Consider the following 23313-nt stretch of genomic DNA (forward strand, 5'->3'; position numbering starts at 1 on the left):
GCTTTGCAGTACCATTCATAAAACCTTTAAGCTTTGTATTACCATTCATAAAACCTTTAACCTTTGTAGTACCATTCATAAAACCTTTAAGCTTCGTATTACCATTCATAAAACCTTTAACCTTTGTAGTACCATTCATAAAACCTTTAAGCTTTGTAGTACCATTCATAAAACCTTTAAGCTTCGTATTACCATTCATAAAAACTTTAAGCTTTGTATTACAATTCATAAAACCTTTAGCTTTGTAGCACCATTCATAAAACCATTAAGCTTTGTAGTACCATTCATAAAACCTTTAACCTTTGTAGTACCATTCATAAAACCTTTAAGCTTTGTAGTACCATTCATAAAACCTTTAACCTTTGTAGTACCATTCATAGAAACTTTAAGCTTTGTAGTACCATTCATAAAACCTTTAAGCTTTGTAGTACCATTCATAAAACCTTTAACCTTTGTAGTACCATTCATAGAAACTTTAAGCTTTGTAGTACCATTCATAAAACCTTTAACCTTTGTAGTACCATTCATAAAAACTTTAAGCTTTGTAGTACCATTCATAAAACCTTTAACCTTTGTATTACCATTCATAAAAACTTTAAGCTTTGTAGTACCATTCATTGTAACAATCAGAACACATGTATTCAGCGTCATTCATAAGGAATCTTTAAAATACAAGTCTATATTATTACAGTGAAAATGTGTCATTTTAAAGTCCGTGTACCCAACACCCTGATAGACACACTACTCAGTCAACAGGCTTGGGGTAGTGTAACAGGGTTGGTGCTGCTTCTACTAGACTCTTCAGAAATATATATTCTAACGTTTATGTATTCAGATTGGTTGGTTGAATTTACATGTCAATAAGGTGTTATGCCATTGGCCAAACTTGCAGACAGCGGGAGATCACATTTTTCTCAGTCTGAGATTTACATGGAAGCAGTAGGTCAAGTTCTAAACTAAAGCATTGTGTTATATTTATGTAAATTACAGTGTGTACAAGTTTAGTATGTACAGCAGCTCAAGGTCAGCCACAGAGCTCTACTCTAGTAGCAAGTTAGATGGACGTGTCAGTTGTAGACATTCCTGCAGTAGGCAACCTGATCCTCCTTAAGGTCTCAGAATAGTCTAGAACAATCACTGGTAAAAGAATAAGGAGTGTGATGCTCCTCGAAGTGGGTGGGACTAGAGAGACACAGACACACGGAGGTCTCTCATCCAATACATTTCCTTTACCAGAGTGGTCCATAATTAACTTCTGCTTGGTTTGCACTTCCAACCAGATATAAGGAGGCTGAGGCCCCAGTATCCGTGAGTCAGATACCTTCTTCCTCTGTGGTAAGACTCCTTAGATTTTTACATTTGTCTCATATTTGCGCTCAGCATCTGAGGCGGTAGCTAACTGCACTGTTTGAGTTTATAACTTAAAAAAGTGTTTCATGTCTTATAAGATTTCACAATGTGCAATCGACATTGATTTAAAATGTAATTTGTAACATTTTACTTTAAATGTGTTTTGCTTCAAATCTGTCACTTTCATTCAAGGTCAAAAGTGCTGCACCTGCATGTGTTTGTAAATTCAGGTGGTGGTCTAGAATATACCTGGATTGTCAGGGCTACTTGACAGAATGCACAGTAAAGTAGGAAAAATGAAAGTTACCAGTTGACTTGTAGTTGAATAGGACATCGCTGTAATGATGGAGTTGAATGATGCCATTCAAAATGTTTCTTACCCTTCAGGGGCTAAATTACAAGGTTTCAGACTTGTGCGTATTCACAACACCCGAATGTTTCACAGGATCCTCCAAGACGTACAAATTCAACTGTAGGAGGGGAAAAAGAAGGTGAGACATGGTTTGTCTTCACATAAAAAGTTTATTTTTTAAATGCTGTGTGAGATACCGCTCACTCTGTTGACTGTGGAGGAAGCACCACAGAGTCAATCATGTTTCTTGTTTCATCTCTTTCCTAGTGATCCGTCACCATGAGTACGGACGCTGAGATGCAGATCTACGGCAAGGCTGCCTTGTACCTTCGTAAACCCGAGAGGGAGAGGATGGAGGCACAAGCCATGCCGTTTGATTCAAAGAACGCCTGCTATGTGACAGACGTCAAGGAGCTGTACCTTAAGGGTTTGATCACTGGCAGGACAGAGGGAAAGTGTACTGTCAAAGTCACAAATGCTGACGGCACCAAAGTGGTGAGTCTGATCTGAAAAGTATTGAAGTTAAAAAATTATCCAAATTGTCAAAAACATGCTAAAAGATAATATGAAAACAGTTACGAAAAATAGATCAAGAAGCATTTCTTTGTTCTTTTTTAAGCAGAATATAACCTTCAAAGAAACCATTTTTATTGCTGCTATTTAAAAATGTAATGGAATTATTGATAATGACAAGTCAAGAATCTCCATGTATTTGTCAGTGGGTGATAACAAAGTAGTTTGATTAAATATGGGTATTTTATTCAGCAAAAAGCATTGATTAATGTCCAGTTTGATCCGGTGTAATCTATATTTCTGACTGTTTCAGGATAAAGAGTTCAAAGAAGCAGACATCTACCAGATGAACCCCCCGAAGTACGACAAGATTGAGGACATGGCCATGATGACCTACCTGAATGAAGCCTCTGTGTTGTATAACCTCAAAGAGCGTTATGCTGCATGGATGATCTATGTAAGAAACCTGCATAAACATACACACTGTAAATTAACCTAATAAATACACACAAACAGTACTACACATAAATGAACAGTAGAAACCAAAACATACCAATACAGTAGACCCACATTAGTATACCATAGTACACCCACATCCTCACATAAATCCAGGTAAAAGTCAATCTGACTTTGCTAATCGCCCAATTGAATCCCTTTCATCCAGACCTACTCTGGGCTCTTCTGTGCCACGGTGAACCCCTACAAGTGGCTCCCCGTGTACGACGAAGTCGTTGTCAACGCCTACAGAGGGAAGAAGAGGATGGAGGCTCCACCCCATATCTTCTCCGTCTCTGACAACGCCTTCCAGTTCATGATGATTGGTACGAGCTCTCATGGAGAAATGGATGGATGGATGGATGGAATCTACTGTCTTCTAGTCTAAGTTAGAACAGTCTGCTGGGAATCTCTCGTTTCACTATCCTTGAATGGAAAATATTCCAAAATGTAATTCATGATGATGCTTATGAATACAATGATGTACTCCTAATGTTGATTGATTATAATAAGCAACATGTTTTTGGTTCCAGATAAGGAGAACCAGTCCGTCCTGATTACGTAAGTTGTTTTCTATCATTTCACTTGAGAAAGTGTTTCTATTCTAACATATTGGGTGACTTGGGTGTTATAAAATACATGATATTATGAATGGATTAGGCTCTCTGTAGTAATGACTGGGTACAAAGCTATTTCTCAGTGAAAGCCAATCTGACACTCAAACATGTGACTAAACCCATCTTTCTCTGTTATATAAACCAGCGGAGAATCCGGTGCAGGAAAGACTGTCAACACCAAGCGTGTCATCCAGTACTTCGCCACCATCGCAGTTTCTGGTGTCAAGAAGGAAGTAGACCCCAGCAAAATGAAGGTAACACATTTCAGTTTGTTGCTCTGTGTAAACTTTCTTTCAAGCGGTGAATCCTGTTTTAAGTCAAATTTTTGATAGTTTCTGAGAAACTTGTGTTTGTCTCAATCAGGGGTCACTTGAGGATCAAATCATTGCAGCTAACCCTCTGCTGGAGTCTTACGGTAATGCCAAGACAGTGAGGAACGACAACTCGTCGCGCTTTGTAAGTATGAAGGGCATACTGTGGAATTGACCTTCAATTGGAAAACATATTTTAAAAGTTCTCTATAGGTGCCATAATACCCATAAAACCTAGCGGTCAAACAGGGAAATGCTTCCAATTGTTTTTCCACCATTTATTTCTCCCATCGGGGATTTTAGAAACAGTTAAAATAAGGTTTGTGTTCCGTGTAGGCTTACCCAGGTGTGACGTTTTGATAACCATGTAAATCAGAAAAGGTGACTTTAATCAATATATTTGTCTCTATCTACTCTCAGATTTCAAAATGCTAATTAGCATCAAAGTAGACATCATGGACAACTACAAATCCCTGCAAGATCTTGCATTTCATCTCTAGCTGACACCTTCGCTAACAGCTATTGTGTCGATTTATAACTTATACAAGACAGAATGTATCATTTAAATAAATGTAGCCAATTTATTCATTAATATATTTAGCTAACATTAGATAGTTTATCCAGAGATTCTGACCTTCGCCTAAATTATGCAGTCTCGTCCAGATCATCATGGCATTTGTAGTTCTTTATGATAGCCACATTAGCAGTTAATTAGCATTTCATTTGTTGTGGGTAAATACAGGCAAATATATTTAGCTAAAAGTCACCTTGTCTTAGATAGACTTACAATGTTATCAAATTGACACGCTAACTACACGTTAAAATCCACTATTGGGGAAATGAATGGTGTAAAAACGTTTGGAACCATTTCCCTATTTGACTGCTAGGTTTTATGGGTATTATGACTGATACTGTGGTGCTCTATAGTTTCGTCAATAGATGTTCAACAAACTGTAACTTTTCAAGGGGTTTATCAAAGTAAAATGCTAGATGTATTTAGTTGACCTATTTCTATCCCCCATGCTCTACCTCAGGGTAAATTCATCAGGATTCACTTCCAAGGTGGTAAACTGGCTAAAGCTGATATTGAGACCTGTGAGTTGGTTTTCCGTGTTTCTCAATGCTTTCCTTAAATCAAACAGAATATTTGTTGGAGATTGAATCATCAAATGTAATGTTATCTTATGTTCTCTCTCTCTTTTTCTCTCCCTCTCTCTCTCTCTCTCTCTCTCTCTGTCTCTCTCTCTCTCTCTCTCTCAGACCTGCTAGAGAAGTCCAGAGTGGCCTTCCAGCTGCCCGCTGAGCGAGGCTACCATATCTTCTACCAGATGATGACCAACCACAAACCTGAGCTAGTTGGTAAGGCAAAGTACAGGTTTAGGTGAAATTATTCACACCTCCATCTGTGGAACTTATTCAAATGTTTCCGACTCCACACTGTTAATATTATTATAATCAGTACATCCAAGGTAACAAGGCATCTAAACATTTTTATTTTTTTATTTCACCTTTATTTAACTAGGTAGGCAAATTGAGAACACGTTCTCATTTACAATTGCGACCTGGCCAAGATAAAGCAAAGCAGTTCGATACATACAACAACACATAGTTACACATGGAGTAAAACAAACATATAGTCAATAATACAGTGAAAAATAAGTCTATATACAATGTGAGCAAGTGAGGTGGGTCAGGTCTTTCAAGGTCTTTCATGGGAAAGATCAAGTAATGCACTGTGCTGCACTAGTCCAGGAGCCTCAGTCCCCCCCTTTTGATGCTCTGTATTATATACTGCATGTATCCTTGAGTCCATCTATTGAGTAAAGGAGGGAGAGATACTGTAAAGGTAGGACAGCAGAATTCTAAGAGGTTTAACTGACAAGCCATTCTCCGTTGTCCACAGAAATGACGCTCATCACCACCAACCCTTACGACTTCCCCATGATCAGCCAGGGTCAGATCAGCGTGGCCAGCATCGACGACAAGGTCGAGCTGGATGCCACTGATGTGAGTGATACAAAGTGTGAACCAAACTCTAGATATGGAATGGGTAGGACCACAATACACACTGAATGCATTGCGCAAATCCTGCTTGATAGCAACTGGGCACCTTGTGTTAGTTAGGCATTTGCTTCAAGGCCCCTCGTCATGCCTTCACACTTCACCTTGAGGCACATACCTGTAAGACTTCCACAAGAGACTGCCTCTAAGCGCCCTGTGGAACTGTGTAAAACTCATGTTGTGCTGTCATATACTAGTGTGTTGGCCAAGAGCAATCATGTGTAACAGAGAAGCCAGTTAATTCTATCCATCCCATTTGTTCTGGACTGAACACAGACCTGTAGTGAACTGTAACTGAGTAAACTACCGTTCAGTTCTTTACTGTTGTACTTCCTCTTTAATTCCAGGATGCCATTACAATCCTGGGCTTCTCTAACGATGAGAAAATGGCCATCTACAAGCTGACAGGAGCTGTAATGCACCATGGCAACTTGAAATTCAAGCAGAAACAGCGTGAGGAACAGGCCGAGTCAGATGGAACAGAGGGTGAGTCCCTCTCATAGACGTAAGATACGGAAAGCATTAGTCCCTTTCCCAGTCCCCAACATAGAAATACAACACGTAAGAAGTTAATTCCATGTTAACGGAATTGTGTTGAGATTTTCATTTAAAATGTATGACAAACAAAAATCATACATTTTACAGTTTATCAAACCATTAAACTCTATGTACAATGAACACTTTCAACAATTTACACTGAACATCAAACAAAAACAGATTTCCAGGAAGAACTGTGCAGATGCAAAGTTTGGTAAAAAAGAAGTTTGGCAAAATCTCCCTCAGTTTTTTCTGTGCCCACTGTTTGCAAAAACACTCTTAAATATCTGCTCTGAATTAAGATTCAACGATGTCGGCAAATACCACTGCTGGGTGATTTGAAAAGTCATAGTAAATCAATAATATAATAATCCTCTTAGAAAAAAAAATGTATCTTTAATTTACAATATTTAGAAACTCTGAGAATAGAAAGGTTCAGTACTTTTGTGACGCATCACAGCAGAGTTAAAAATATATGTTAAATAGAAAGTGGATGGTGTTCAGAGATAGATGGGAGGGAAGCTAAAGGATGGGACTAAAAACAAACAAAAGATAAGTATTGTAAAATATCCATGAAATGTATATAGTATGTATAAGCTGGAAGTAGAAGCCTGAGTGTTGCTGTCCATTAGTTTACTCCAATTAGGGGAGAGGTGGTCGGGTTAGGGGAACTTAACGACTTTGGACATCACAGTACAGCACAGAGCTACAGTAGAGTTCAGCACAATATAGTACAGTAGAGCAGAGTTCAGTACAGTAGAGTAGAGTTCCGTACAGTACAGCAAAGTAGAGCATAGTTCAATACAATACAGTATAGTACAATACAGTACATTATAGAGTACTCAACTTGTGTTTTCAAATTTGTACTGTACTGAACTATACACTACTGTACTGTACTATACACTACTGTACTGTACTATACACTACTGTACTGTACTATACACTACTGTACTGTACTATACACTACTGTACTGTACTATACACTACTGTACTGAACTATACACTACTGTACTGTACTATACACTACTGTACTGAACTATACACTACTGTACTGTACTATACACTACTGTACTGTACTATACACTACTGTACTGTACTATACACTACTGTACTGTACTATACACTACTGTACTGTACTATACACTACTGTACTGTACTATACACTACTGTACTGTACAAACTTCCTATTATAGCCAATTCAATTTCATTCAAGAAATTCTGTTACTGATTAATAATTCATAAACAAAATTGATATGAGTAAAAACACAAACTAATTGGTAGGTCTACTTTTACTTGTTAATTCTGTAAAGTTTCATTGTTCTCCCTCATGAGGTAAAAGAATTTTAAAGCACAAGGCACTGTTTTTGAAACTTACAGAAGACAGAAACATTTCTCCAAAACAAAATCGACAATATTAGTTGTATTTCTAATACCTTTTAAGACTTTTTCTGCCAGCTGTTTTACATGACAACTTGTCCATCTGGTTGTCCAGAAATCAAAGCGTTTGCTTATTCCTCATTTTCAGGATGGCAAATGGTAAAACATATATATATATACATATATATATATATATATATATATTCCTTTATTTCTAGAAAAAGATAGACTCTTAGCTTTCATTTGACACCCAATTTGACATGCTCCTATGAACTTCCCGAGTTGGTGCTCATTGGTCCTTTTACAGGGAAACGACCAAGACAGTCGGTGCCACATGAAACTGAGGCAGGAAATACTTTTGAGACCAAATTCCAACCTCCAGAAATGATTTGAATAATGGATGTGGGTGAAAATGAAAACTTAACCTATAAAAGACATCAGAAACAAGCGATCCGTTGTTTGTTTTCTCTCCAGTGGCTGATAAAATTGGCTACCTGCTGGGCCTGAACTCAGCTGAGTTGTTGAAGTGTCTGTGCTACCCCAGAGTGAAGGTCGGCAACGAGTACGTGACCAAGGGACAGACTGTGCCTCAGGTAGGGCGGTTAAACACAGCGTCAAACATTTTCTAACTACCTGAATTATTTTGGGGACAATTGCTTTGCTTCTTAAAAATACTTCTGTTGTTTTTCCCAACCTTATCACTGGACATGGTCAATATCTCATGTATTAATTTGAGGTATTATCTTTGCAGGTTTATAATGCAGTCATGGCTTTGGCCAAGTCCATCTACGAGAGGATGTTCTTGTGGATGGTCATCCGTATCAACGAGATGTTGGACACCAAGAATCCAAGGCAGTTCTATATCGGTGTGCTCGATATTGCCGGGTTTGAGATCTTTGATGTGAGTATGAGACCAGAACAAGACCATTAGTTGTGATTGAGAGGGATTACAGCCTTGTATGATGATGAAATGATCCCTTCTGAAACTCCATCAACAGTACAACAGCATGGAGCAGCTCTGCATCAACTTCACCAATGAGAAACTGCAACAGTTTTTCAACCACACCATGTTCGTCCTGGAACAAGAGGAGTACAAGAAGGAGGGAATCGTCTGGGCCTTCATTGACTTCGGCATGGACTTGGCTGCCTGCATTGAGCTTATTGAGAAGGTCAGTTGTCTGTAAGGATTATACTGGACCACAACAGCAAAGCTCATAGGGAGCGCATTGATAGATATTATCATAATGGTACAACATATCTGACTGTTGAGAACTCAATATGTTTCCTATGATTTCCCCCTAAATGAATGTAATCCTATAAAAGTATGTTTGCTAAAGGAATAAATGTGATCCTAAATGTAAAAATCACTCATTTGATATCCATCTCTTTTTGTAAAGCCATTGGGCATCTTCTCCATCCTTGAAGAGGAGTGCATGTTCCCCAAGGCTTCAGACACTACCTTCAAGAACAAGCTGAACGACCAGCATCTTGGCAAAACCAAGGCATATGAGAAGCCCAAGCCTGCCAAAGGCAAGGCAGAGGCCCACTTCTCCCTGGTGCACTACGCCGGCACTGTGGACTACAACATCACTGGCTGGCTGGAGAAGAACAAGGACCCCCTGAACGACTCAGTTATTCAGATGTACGGGAAGTCCTCAGTCAAACTGTTGGCTGCACTGTATCCCGCTGCACCACCTGAGGGTAAGACCAGCATCAAGTCAAAAGATTCAATTAAGCGATAGTCACAACTCAGACCCACATTGTCTTGCAGTGGCCACCAACCTTTTCAGAGTCAAGATCACTTTCTGAGTCAAAATGCAGGCCAAGATATCCTGCTGAGATGTTTTGTAAATGACTTAGAAAACACAAGCCTATGCAACACTCATCAATTAAAAACAGTTCTGTAGCAATGAGGTTTGTTCAGTCGGCTAAAGGCCCAATATAGTATCACTGTATATAGGTTATAGTATATAAGTTATACTTGAATTGCCCTGCCAATGTGATTCTTCTCGGACCATTTTGAAATTATACATATATTATACATACATACATACATATTATACATATACTGCTGTGACCAGAGAAAGTGAAATATTCCTCGATATTAAATAAGACACAAGCCACTAATATAAACAACGTAAGCGTATCAGAACACTTTGCTCTACTCATTCATTACAGCTGCAGTGCTGGTTGTAGTCATTCATTACAGCTGCAGTGCTGGTTGTAGTCATTCATTACAGCTGCAGTGCTGATTGTACTCATTCACTACAGCTGCAGTGCTGGTTGTACTCATTCATTACAGCTGCAGTGCTGGTTGTACTCATTCATTACAGCTGCAGTGCTGGTTGTAGTCATTCATTACAGCTACAGTGCTGGTTGTAGTCATTCATTACAGCTGCAGTGCTGGTTGTACTCATTCATTACAGCTGCAGTGCTGGTTGTATTCATTCATTACAGCTGCAGTGCTGGTTGTAGTCATTCATTACAGCTGCAGTGCTGGTTGTCCTCATTCATTACAGCTGCAGTGCTGGTTGTAGTCATTCATTACAGCTGCAGTGCTGGTTGTACTCATTCATTACAGCTGCAGTGCTGGTTGTAGTCATTCATTACAGCTGCAGTGCTGGTTGTACTCATTCATTACAGCTGCAGTGCTGGTTGTAGTCATTCATTACAGCTGCAGTGCTGGTTGTACTCATTCATTACAGCTGCAGTGCTGGTTGTAGTCATTCATTACAGCTGCAGTGCTGGTTGTACTCATTCATTACAGCTGCAGTGCTGGTTGTAGTCATTCATTACAGCTGCAGTGCTGGTTGTACTCATTCATTACAGCTGCAGTGCTGGTTGTAGTCATTCACTACAGCTGCAGTGCTGGTTGTACTCATTCACTACAGCTGCAGTGCTGGTTGTAGCACGAGTGGAAGTAGGGAGAACGCTCATTTTATGACATAAAAGTGTTGAACAAAGTGTTGAATAACAACTTAAACATGAACTAACTCATTAAAAGAGCATCTCTCTGCTGTATTCGTTGAGTCTCTGTCTAGTCATGGTTTCAATCGTTTTTACATCTCAAAGTAGCAACTTTGTTGTGCTTCAGATTCTTCTTTTTACAATCTATGGCTCGAGGAAACTGTGCATGCACGGTGATCTGAGCTTTCTGATTGGCCAGCGGTAGGCCTATAAGTGTAGTTGATTTGCTCTCTACCTTCAGACATGAAACGGTTCAAAATCCCGATCGACCTGTTGGTGACCAATGCCTTAAATTCTTTGAATGTGTCACAATTTATCAGGGTTATTAACTGGGATAATTTACTCTTCAATAGGTGTAATTTTGCACAGTCTCATTGGCAGCATTTGCATTTGATTCTCTAATTTCTAATGATCTTTAACTTATCCACATTTGAACAGATACAACCAAGAAAGGAGGCAAGAAGAAGGGTGGTTCCATGCAGACTGTGTCCTCCCAGTTCAGGGTGAGCTATTGAAATGTCTATATTCAGTCCTCCAAAAGGTGCATTGATTATCATAAATGATTTCTGAGAACATGGTTTGTAATCCTCTTCCAGGAGAACTTACAAAAGCTGATGACCAACTTGAGGAGCACTCATCCTCACTTTGTACGCTGCCTGATCCCCAACGAGTCAAAGACTCCAGGTACAAGAAATATTGACTTGAATATTACATCTTATCTATACAGTATGAGTAACCTTAACAAGCCCAATCCTTTAGTCTGTTAATAAGTATTAAAGAGACTTGGTTTGTTTTTCCAGGTCTGATGGAGAACTTCCTGGTTATCCACCAGCTCAGGTGTAATGGTGTTCTGGAGGGGATCAGGATCTGCAGAAAGGGCTTCCCCAGCAGAATCATCTATGCTGACTTCAAGCAGAGGTACACTCACGCAAACACAAATGCACACACAACACACAACACACACACACACACACACACACACACAGCACACACACACACACAATTCTCCAAGGGCAATCCCAGCATCAGAATAGGCTTAGCTTTTATGTAATATAACCAACCCATTACAACTTGAAATATGTTAAAACTGTCTCCTCATTCAGGTACAAAGTACTAAATGCCAGTGTCATCCCCGAGGGCCAGTTCATGGACAACAAGAAGGCTTCTGAGAAGCTGCTTGGGTCCATTGATATCAATCACGACGATTACAAGTTTGGACACACCAAGGTCAGTCAAATACCCCCAGCAAAAGCTGACATCCAAACACAACTTCAATGATGATTTAAACATGAACCATTCAACATCTGTCCAGTTGGTTTATCCATCCTTTCATTCCTTCTTCTTCATTTAAAGGGTCAATCTGCAGTTGCATCCATTTTCTGAATGATACATTAATGATTTGTACCCATTGATTCTGGAAGAATATAACTTAGAATTGCCTCATGAGCTTAGTTCAGCTGTAGAACCCAAAGTATATTTGTCACGACTCCTTCCGAAGTTGTTGCCTCTCCTTGTCTGGTCGGTGTTCGTCGGTCGACGTCACCGGTCTTCTAGCCATCATTGATCCATTTTTCATTTTCCATTGGTTTTTGTCTTGTCTTCCTACCCAATGCTTGTTTTACTCCAATGGTTTGTAAACTAAATAAATGTAAACTAACACTGTATAGCCTCAAAACATGGTTCAACCTATCATGTAATAGCATGGATGGTCAGTCCTTGCATCCATAGCTCTGTCTATTTGAGAGTGGTTACATATCTCCAGCCCCATCCTTCTCTTTTTAACTGAAAAAGGGGCGGGGAGGAAACTTTGTTAATGCTGCAACTGCTGATTGACCTTTAAACTTATGAAAAAGGTGGAAAAACATTGAACAATTGTTTTCTTCAAATTCATACAAGTATATAAACTCAACTCATTATCATGTGCATTGAGTTAGAGTGGTATGGCTTCAGTTATCTGTATCTGTGTACATTATTCATCTACAACTCTGCAAGAACTTTCAACTTTTAAACAAGCTATCCCATGGTTTGTTTGTTAGCATTGCAATGTTTATGTTCAAATGAATCTAGTGGTGTTGTTCCCCTGTTTTGATCCAACCCTTTCTATCTGTCACCATCTGACTGGGGTTCCAACGGCCATGTTTACATGTGTCTCAGGTGTTCTTCAAAGCCGGTCTGCTGGGTGTCTTGGAGGAGATGAGAGATGAGAAGCTGGCCGTTCTGGTCGGCATGGTCCAGGCTCTCAGCCGTGGATTCCTCATGAGAAAAGAGTTCACCAAGATGATGGAGAGGAGGTGAGGAAGAGTAGACATCTTGGCAAAGCTTTCTGTGGACCTGCTGTATGTAATGCATGATGATCACATACTGTAAATGCTGTGAGTTGATCAGAATGAGAACGTAGGTCTTATAATGCTCTATTAGGGCTGCAGTTTGGGATTTGGCAAAGCTGTTCAGTTGTCATTTATATTGGTGAAATTTACCCATTCATTCTTAAATAACATAAATAGCCTCCTGATTTAAGCATGACCTGTCAGTCCTTGCATCTAGAACTCTGTCTATGAATTTAAGAGTTCTTCCATTTCCTTAGCCCCGTTCCTCAGCTGTATACACAAAGTGTTAGGGGGTGGGGGGTTGTTCTTCAAATCCCAGAATGTAGCTTTAAGCATGTCACTCACCATGCCACTCTATCCTCTCTGTCGACCAGAGATGCCATCTTCACCGTCCAGTACAACATCCGTTCATTCATGAATGTGAAAACCTGGCCATGGATGAAGGTGTACTTCAAGATCAAGCCCCTGCTGAAGAGCGCTGAGACCGAGAAGGAGCTGGCCAACATGAAGGAGAACTTCGACAAGATGAAGACAGACCTGGCCAAGGCTCTGGCCAAGAAGAAGGAGTTGGAGGAGAAGATGGTGTCCATGCTGCAAGAGAAGAACGACCTGGCACTCCAAGTTGCATCTGTGAGTGAGAAATGATCCTCATAAGATCATATTTTCATACACATGAATACACAAACGAGCACACATTTAATTATTCTTTAATTATTTATATTGATTCGATTAGACTTTTTTGACTAAATCAAATCTATATTTTGATAAACAGAGTGAGGAGGATGATTTTTCTCCTGTTCTGAAATCAGGAATCAGAGAATCTGAACGATGCTGAGGAAAGGTGTGAGGGGCTCATCAAGAGCAAGATCCAGCTGGAGGCCAAACTCAAAGAGACGGCTGAGAGGCTGGAGGATGAGGAGGAGATGAATGCTGAGTTGACTGCCAAGAAGAGGAAGCTGGAGGATGAGTGTTCTGAGCTGAAGAAGGACATTGATGACCTGGAGCTCACCCTGGCCAAAGTGGAGAAGGAGAAGCATGCCACTGAAAACAAGGTCTTGTGTCTTATCATAGACAGTCTAACCCAAACCATCATCAACTCAAAACATAGCTCAACAGAAATGGAATTCCAGATGCATTGTGTGTGCAAGAAATATGAAGACACAAAATAGTAGAATAGTGGTATTCCCCACATTCATTGTATGTTCAGCTGCCCCTTGTTTATGACTTCCATTCAGTACACTGGCATGGAGTACACTGCCACCTAGTGTTGAATATATAGAACAGTACTTGTTGACACATTTCTAATCTGAATTAAATGAATGCAATACATATGAAACTAAATCTCCCCTTTATGGTGAAGTGAACAAAGACACATTTTGTTGTGGTCGTTTTCAGGTTAAAAACCTGACAGAAGAGATGGCGTCTTTGGATGAGAGCGTTGTCAAGCTGACCAAGGAGAAGAAAGCCCTCCAAGAGGCCCACCAGCAGACACTGGACGACCTGCAGTCAGAGGAGGACAAAGTCAACACTCTGACCAAGGCCAAGACCAAGCTGGAACAGCAAGTGGACGACGTGAGTGGAGTTTGACATTTTGGCCGTGATAGTATGTAAGATGTTATTATCTTCTGTTTAGATTTGAACAATACATGTGTGTTTTTGTGTTGTAGCTTGAGGGTTCTCTGGAGCAAGAGAAGAAGGTCCGTATGGACCTTGAGAGAGCCAAGAGAAAGCTGGAGGGAGATCTGAAACTGGCCCAGGAGTCCATAATGGACCTGGAGAATGACAAGCAGCAGTCTGATGAGAAAATCAAGAAGTAAGCAAACAATACCTGCCATATTGACAATAATGGTTGTTCTTGACTAATTCTTGTAATTATGAATTAGAATTTACATGATACTCTCTCTTTACTTTATCGAACTTAAACCAACTTTGCAATCGACGTGTTTGTGTTTCTTAGGAAGGAGTTTGAGACCTCCCAGCTCCTCAGTAAGATTGAGGATGAGCAGTCTCTGGGAGCTCAGCTACAGAAGAAGATCAAGGAACTCCAGGTACAGTACAGGACCTCAGCTCCAGTGCAGGAAAGCACACAGCTGAAACATTTCCTAAAAAAATATTCTGGTAGCACATTTCTCCTGGTGGGTCAATAGATTGGAAGATGTGGTTTCTTACCGTTGTGGTTTTGGTTCCAGCATGGGACACCATATACTGAATATATTAGTGTAACTGATTTTGTATGAACACATTTTTTAAAACGTATACTATTATTGTTTTCTGTATTGTAGTATTCATCAACCGTGCTCCTGCCCCCTGTTCTAGGCCCGTATTGAGGAGCTGGAGGAGGAAATTGAAGCTGAGCGTGCTGCCAGGGCCAAGGTTGAGAAGCAGAGGGCCGATCTCTCCAGGGAACTTGAGGAGATCAGCGAGAGGCTGGAGGAGGCCGGAGGCGCCATTGCTGCTCAGATTGAGATGAACAAGAAGCGCGAGGCTGAGTTCCAGAAGCTGCGTCGTGATCTTGAAGAGTCCACCCTGCAGCATGAGTCCACAGCCGCCGCTCTGCGCAAGAAGCAGGCCGACAGTGTGGCTGAGCTCGGGGAGCAGATCGACAACCTGCAGCGCGTCAAGCAGAAGCTGGAGAAGGAGAAGAGTGAGTACAAGATGGAGATTGATGACCTCTCCAGCAACATGGAGGCCGTCGCCAAGGCTAAGGTGAGTAGTGATGGTTTGATCAAGCAGTGTTGAGGAGAGTCAACTACATTACCATTCAAGTGAACTGAAGTTGACAGAAGTCCCAAATATAAAGTACTGATGGTACATGTTTCACTAACAGGGCAATCTGGAGAAGATGTGCCGTACTCTTGAGGACCAGCTGAGTGAGCTCAAGACTAAGAATGATGAGAATGTTCGCCAGATCAACGACATCAGTGGACAGAGGGCCAGACTCCTGACAGAAAATGGTACCATCATCAACAATGAACAACAAACCAATTCTTTGTTCAGTAAAACACAATAACATGTATTGGGGGGCTGTATCCATGTAGTCCAGTCCACATAGTTTCTACTGTTCTGACTTAAACTGTAATGATCGTTCTTTCAAGCACTTTGTTACATTATCAGAAATTTTTTTTTTATTCAGGTTACTAATACTTTTGAAAAACTAGATGATTACTTATTTGATTACTTTGAAATTCAGAAATTACTTTTGGCAAAAAACACATTGACTTCGTTTTGTTTTCTCGCAAATTTGTTAGTTCCACCTGAGCGAGTCTGACCAATAGTTAGAGACCACTATGATGACACACCAAATGGGTTTGATGGATGCTTTTTGTCTGCTTCTAATGCCTCTTAATGGGAAAGTAATCCAAAAGTAACGTAAAGTAATCAGATTACATGACTGAATTTGGGTAATCCAAAAGTTACGTTACTGATTACAATTAGACAGGTAACTAGCAACTGTAATGGATTACATTTAGAAAGTAACCTACCCAACTCCGACTATTTAACACCTAACATTGCCCTACGTTACTGTCACGATCGCCGTCAGGGTGGAAATGACAGGACCAAGGTTCAGCATGGTGAGCGTACATTTCTTTTTATTTATGAATGTCGCCAACAAAAACAAGAACAAGAACCAACAAAACGAGCATGAAGCTGACTAGGGCTATACAGGCCACTAACACAGACAACTACCCACAACTAAGGTGGAAAAACAGGCTGCCTAAGTATGATTCCCAATCAGAGACAACGATAGACAGCTGTCCCTGATTGAGAACCATACCCGGCCAAAACATAGAAACAGAAAACATAGAAATAAGGAAACTAGAATGCCCATCCCAGTCACACCCTGGCCTAACCAAAATAGAGAATAAAAGCCTTTCTATGGCCAGGGCGTGACAGTTACCTTGAAATACATGTTCAATCTTAGAGAACAGAGACCCTATTAACAAGATGTCCCTCTGTCCCTGCAGGTGAGTTTGGCCGCCAGCTGGAGGAGAAGGAATCCCTGGTGTCTCAGCTGACCAGAGGCAAACAGGCCTTCACCCAGCAGGTTGAGGAGCTGAAGAGGCAGATTGAAGAGGAGGTCAAGGTAAGGGAATTTTGAAATCCCAATGTGGCCCTCGAGACAAAATGATTGCCCACCCCTGATAGAGACGGTGACTAGGCCACCCTCAGAGACTTCCACTGTCATTTGTGTTACTATCTCTCTTAGTCTTTGTATTTCTCTCTTTCTCTCGCAAAGGCTAAAAACGCACTGGCCCACGGTGTCCAGTCTGCCCGCCATGACTGTGACCTCTTGAGGGAGCAGTTTGAGGAGGAGCAAGAGGCCAAGGCAGAGCTACAACGTGGCATGTCCAAGGCAAACTGTGAGGTGGCTCAGTGGAGAACTAAGTATGAAACTGATGCTATCCAGCGCACAGAAGAGCTGGAGGAGTCCAAGTGAGTCACACGGAACAGCAAAACTCAAATATAGGGTGAAGATAGTGAGTGGTAGGGGGTTCTAAAAAAAAATTACGTTGATTTGTAATGTTTGCAAACCCTCTGTCATCCATCAGAAAGAAACTGGCCCAGCGTCTGCAGGAGGCTGAGGAGACCATTGAGGCGACCAACTCCAAGTGTGCCTCCCTGGAGAAGACCAAGCAGAGGCTGCAGGGAGAGGTGGAGGACCTCATGATTGATGTTGAGAGAGCTAACGCAATGGCCGCCAACCTCGACAAGAAGCAGAGGAACTTTGACAAGGTGAACATTAATAATCCTCAACCTAGAGTGATATGTTCTGTCTGCTGTATGATCAAATGTAGCATAATTGTAGCATATTTCTGATTCCAAACTCTTCATCAAGACCTAATGAAAATCCCATCGATTTCCCAGGTTCTGGCAGAGTGGAAGCAGAAGTATGAGGAGGGTCAGGCTGAGCTGGAAGGAGCTCAGAAGGAGGGTCGCTCTATGAGCACTGAACTCTTCAAGATGAAGAACTCGTACGAGGAGGCTCTGGATCATCTGGAGACTCTGAAGAGAGAGAACAAGAACCTGCAACGTGAGCATTTGACAGCAGTTCTATTGAGCTCATGTTGAACTAGTATAATTGCCATTTCAATTTTTTTCAACTTATAATTGGTATCCCTTTGAACAACCCAAAGAAGTGGGGGCAATTATATTTGCAAGACCCTGTGAAGTGCTGATTAATTCATGAATCAAATCAAATCACATACTTCGTAAACAACAGGTGCTTACGGCCCTTCCCAACAATGCAGCGAGAAAACAAGGAAATAGAGAAATAATAACACGAGGAAGAAATACACAATGAGTAACGATAACTTGGCTCTATACACAGATACCAGTACCGAGTCGATGTGCAGGGGTACGAGGTAATTGAGGTAGATACGTGCATATAGTTAGGCATAAAGTGACTAGACAACAGCATAGACAAACAGTAACAGCAACACGTGGTGATTTAGTGCAAAAAGAGACAGATAGTTACATAGTCTGGGTAGCTATTGGTTACTAACTATTTAGCAGTCTTATGGCTTGGGGGTAGAAGCTGTTCAAGGTCCTGTCTGTTCCTGACTTGCTGCATCGTTACCGCTTGCCGTGCGGTAGCAGAGAGAACAGTCTATGAATTGGGTGGCTGGAGTCTTTGACACTTTTTAGGACCTTCCCTGACACCGGCTGGTATAGAGGTCCTGGATGGCAGGGTACTTGGCCCCAGTAATAATTATAATTCAAAGTCAACTTCATTGGATTGGCAATACCCACTGAAAATCTCCCAAGTCTAAACTGCTCCTGTGTTTGTGTGTGCAGAGGAGATCGGTGACCTGACTGAGCAGATCGGAGAGACTGGCAAGAGCATCCATGAGTTGGAGAAGGCCAAGAAGACCGTGGAGACAGAGAAGTCTGAGATCCAGACCGCTCTGGAGGAGGCTGAGGTACTAACTACAGCTGTTTGATGGGAAAAGCAATGTTAATTTGATAATTTGTAATATTTGGATGCAGAAGAATCAGCTACTCTTCCTGGGGTCCACAAAAAACACAAAACACTACAAATAACAAAACACTGATAGAGAAGGACAGTCACACAAATGTAAAATACGATATACAAACACTACAACTAAAGTGGTACACTAGGCAACTCCAGCTACAGTCCCACGATCCCTGTATTGGTGTTTATTGTCGTCATGTAAATTTAATTCCTTGTGTTATACACATCCAAATGTATTGAACACAATTTGCCTGACTGCTTCTCTTTGTCCAGGGAACACTGGAGCACGAGGAATCCAAGATTCTGCGTGTGCAGCTGGAGCTGAACCAGATCAAGGGTGAGGTGGACAGGAAGCTGGCTGAGAAGGACGAGGAGATGGAGCAGATCAAGAGGAACAGCCAGAGGATGGTGGACTCCATGCAGAGCACCCTGGACTCTGAGGTCAGGAGCAGGAATGATGCCCTGAGGGTGAAGAAGAAGATGGAGGGAGACCTGAACGAGATGGAGGTCCAGCTGAGCCACTCCAACAGGCAGGCCGCTGAGGCCCAGAAACAGCTGAGGAACGTCCAGGGACAGCTCAAGGTAAAGGGACTGGGGAGAGATTTGTTGGTGAATCTGTAGAAATGAATAGCACAGAGAAATACATAGAGTTGACTAATATAGTGTAGAAAGGCAGAGATATTGGGGAAATTCTTACCAAGGAGCATTTATATCAATGACCCAATCACCTCTACTTCCACAAGTCCTAATGAACCCATGTCATTGTGAACCCCAGGATGCCCAATTGCACCTTGATGACGCTGTTCGTGCCGCAGATGATATGAAGGAGCAGGCAGCCATGGTGGAGCGCAGGAACGGTCTGATGGTGGCTGAAATCGAGGAGCTGAGAGTTGCTCTGGAGCAGACAGAGAGAGGCCGCAAAGTGGCTGAGACTGAGCTGGTAGACGCCAGTGAGCGTGTTGGACTGCTGCACTCCCAGGTATGGGTCAAAAGCCATTTCTAATGAAACTCATCCAGGCATACCATTTCTGCCTTGTCACTTGAAAGTTCTCTTGAGAATCAAAAAAATGGTTTTACCTCCTCCAGAACACCAGCCTTCTGAACTCCAAGAAGAAGCTGGAGTCTGACCTGGTGCAGGTGCAGGGAGAGGTGGAAGACATTGTCCAGGAGGCCAGGAATGCAGAGGAGAAAGCCAAAAAGGCCATTACTGACGTGAGTCCTTATGATCTATTCAATTACATTCACTTCATTTGTATCCAAGGGCCAATAGTAGCTGGGATGGTTTACCACAACAAAGATCTCAGAGGGACATTATGATTGGTTCCAATCGGTGCATAATTTAAACAAACTACGATTTCAGGCGGCCATGATGGCTGAGGAGCTGAAGAAGGAGCAGGACACCAGCTCTCACCTGGAGAGGATGAAGAAGAACCTGGAGGTCACAGTCAAGGACCTGCAGCACCGCCTGGCTGAGGCTGAGAACCTGGCCATGAAGGGAGGCAAGAAGCAGCTCCAGAAACTGGAGTCCAGGGTGAGTTAACAGCAGGGTGGATTAAGGTGGATTGAAAGACTGACTGCTGGAAATGTATTTAATCATACAAATACACAGGAGCATTGTGTAATGACTTTCTCTTACAAAGGTGCGTGAGCTTGAGACTGAGGTGGAGGCTGAGCAGAGAAGAGGTGTAGATGCAGTCAAGGGAGTCCGCAAGTATGAGCGCAGAGTCAAGGAGCTCACCTACCAGGTAAGAGAAAGTACCTTCTTCCCAAACTTGACACTAACACAGACAGGTTTGTGTATAAAACTATGGTGCATTGATTCTTTGATCTTGTCCCACAGACCGAGGAGGATAAGAAGAACGTTGCCAGACTTCAGGACCTGGTAGATAAGCTGCAGATGAAAGTCAAGGCCTACAAGAGGCAGGCTGAGGAAGCGGTGAGTCACATACTTAGTCATTATACATTGGTAAACCTTTTTTTTCTCCTTGTAGATATTACAAAACTTAATATCCATACAGTTTAGTTTAGGCTTTAACCAATGCCTCGCAAAGAAGAGCACTGATTGGTAGATAGGTCCAAAAAAATGGCAAAGGAATAAACATTTTACGGGTATGCTTTTCATCGGAAAGTACTGGGGAGTTTTTCAGGATGAAAAAAAACGGATTGTACATAAACACAGACAAAATCCTAGAGAAAAACCAGATCCAGTCTGCTTTTCACCAGACACTGGGAGAGAAATTAACCGTTCAGCTGACAATAACCTTAAACAAGGACATATCTACACTGGAGTTTCATACCAAGAAGACAGTGAACGTTCCGGAGTGGCCTAGTAAAGAAACGAAAGGAGAGGAGGAACGGTGATATCAGTTGTCGCTAAAGTTGTTCAAGGCTGAAATTCACACTGTGAATGGGAAGATTTCCATCCCATTCACCATCCACTTCTTTCGGTGTAGGTGGAACGGGAGTGGGGGATAAACTTTGACTTGTAGAATAAAACAGAAACGCCAAAGCCAGGCTTCTGCTTACAGCCATATAGGTCGCTAAAAGAGGCTACAAAAGCAAAACAGAAAACGAGTGAATCGTTCCGAACCTGTACAAGCCGTCAGTTGATACACTCAACTAAAAAAGATTTTTAACAGCATATGAATGAAGATAAAATAGCTTACAGACAAATACAACTAATCACAACAAACACATTATTTAAACAGACACACTCATCCAGAGCAATTAGGGTTAGGTGCCTTGCTCAAGGGAACACTGACAGACTCTCACCTAGTCGTCTGGGGGGTGTCAAACCAGCAACCTTTCGATTACTGGCCGTACGCTCTTAACCGCTTGGCTATCTGTGGCTCAGTATTAACTGTGGGTAGCTAACGAGAAGGATTTTGACTTATATCTGCTTGAAAAATGATGGCGAGACTTCAAAATGTCTGTCTAGCAATGATCAACATCCAAATCGACAGATCTTGAAGAATTATGAAAATATTGCACAATCCAGAGATTTACCCATAAAGACACAGCTAAAGATGTTTATAACATGTATTGACCTTGGCGGGTGAATACCTATCTAGTCCTGATATAGTGTTTAATTTTTTATTAATACAAATGTTTTTTAAATTGTTCTTCTACTTTGATTTAACAGAGTATGTTTTGTAGATTGTTGACAAAAAACTAATTTAAATCCATTTTAATTTTAATTTGTAACACAATAAAATGTTAAGAAATCCAAGGTGGGTGAATACTTATTTTAGACACTGAAAGCCCCTGGAAGCAGTGGTTTGATCCCCCATTTCACCACTCATTCTCTCTGCTGGATCATCTATCTCCCTATATACTATCCTAAATCTGTCAACAACAAAAAAAGTAGTTTAAAATACCTCAAAAAATAATGATATTAATTTGCTACCTGAAGCTTCAAACTTTGAATGCTGATTTTACACTCTCCTTCTCTTTTCCTCACCCAGGAGGAACAAGCCAACGGCCACATGTCTAAGTTCAGGAAGGTTCAGCATGAGCTGGAGGAGGCTGAGGAGCGTGCTGACATCGCTGAGTCTCAAGTCAACAAGCTCAGAGCCAAGACCCGCGACACTGGAAAGGTACGGAGCTGCTGCTAAACCTATACCTGACTCATATTCAGATATGGCCACAACCACACCACCTATGATATAGTCTTCTCAGAGGTCAATACTGACCTTTTACACTCACTAAAATGTATTTAAGATCTATAAGAAGCACATTTCAGGTAGAAATAGATGAACTCAAACTAAGATGGTTCTTCAAAATTGAAAATCAAAGCTCAGCACTGAGCATTTAATGCTTCAACCATTACATTATTTCTAACTATACAGATATTCATATATTTTGCATGTTCATTATTAATACTCATTCATTATTTTCTGTCTGTCTTCCTTACAGGGCAAAGAAGTTGCTGAATAAACAAGACCAAAGTCTTACATAATTTTCCTGTGTTGCATAAAATATGATTTTCATGGTGAAAATGTTTAACTTTGATTAAAAACGTGTCGGCCTACATACTCTCTTTTGTGACTGTGGACTCATTACTCAGCGAACACATGTAAGCCTACATTTACACTTTTGTGACTTTGGAGAAGAAAAACAAAACACTATTGGAATGCTCGTTCAAACGACTTAGTATCTCATTTCAAAAGACTTCGTAAAAAAAATTGTTAAAATGAGACTATTTTATTTTTATTTTTACAACAGAATAGTTAATTGAAAATCTAAATAGTGCTAGAGAGAGCCCAGAGCTTGTACCAGAGTGATATTGGAGTGGGAGAGAAGGCCGACACCATTTTTTATTTAATCCACTGGAAATACGCTCTGCTCCTCCTTCTACATTCTCCCACTTATACGCCCAGACATTCAAAAGCAGCCCTTCTTTAGGCTTTACTGTCAATGAATGATCATATCA

General features: G+C 41.1%; 1 protein-coding gene across 1 annotated transcript; it reads left to right on the forward strand.

Moving 5' to 3' along the window:
• Positions 1 to 1769: 1769 nt before the first annotated feature.
• LOC129823535 (myosin heavy chain, fast skeletal muscle-like) lies at positions 1770 to 22918 on the forward strand. The gene is made up of 40 exons (XM_055882331.1): positions 1770 to 1841; positions 1970 to 2197; positions 2529 to 2672; positions 2880 to 3036; positions 3244 to 3271; positions 3473 to 3581; positions 3691 to 3783; positions 4673 to 4733; positions 4899 to 4997; positions 5542 to 5645; positions 6047 to 6185; positions 8088 to 8206; positions 8365 to 8514; positions 8612 to 8782; positions 9011 to 9314; positions 11019 to 11083; positions 11177 to 11264; positions 11381 to 11498; positions 11684 to 11807; positions 12735 to 12871; positions 13282 to 13537; positions 13717 to 13959; positions 14303 to 14479; positions 14575 to 14720; positions 14865 to 14955; positions 15224 to 15613; positions 15735 to 15861; positions 16873 to 16991; positions 17145 to 17341; positions 17458 to 17641; positions 17774 to 17939; positions 18704 to 18828; positions 19155 to 19463; positions 19657 to 19860; positions 19968 to 20093; positions 20242 to 20412; positions 20522 to 20626; positions 20722 to 20817; positions 22346 to 22477; positions 22797 to 22918. Exons 2-40 carry the CDS (start codon positions 1982 to 1984, stop codon positions 22815 to 22817), a joined length of 5811 nt encoding a protein of 1936 aa, XP_055738306.1. The 5' UTR covers positions 1770 to 1841; positions 1970 to 1981; the 3' UTR covers positions 22818 to 22918.
• The last annotated feature ends 395 nt before the right edge of the window (positions 22919 to 23313 follow it).

Source organism: Salvelinus fontinalis, chromosome 26 (assembly GCF_029448725.1).
Source record: "Salvelinus fontinalis isolate EN_2023a chromosome 26, ASM2944872v1, whole genome shotgun sequence".
Taxonomy (NCBI): domain Eukaryota; kingdom Metazoa; phylum Chordata; class Actinopteri; order Salmoniformes; family Salmonidae; genus Salvelinus; species Salvelinus fontinalis.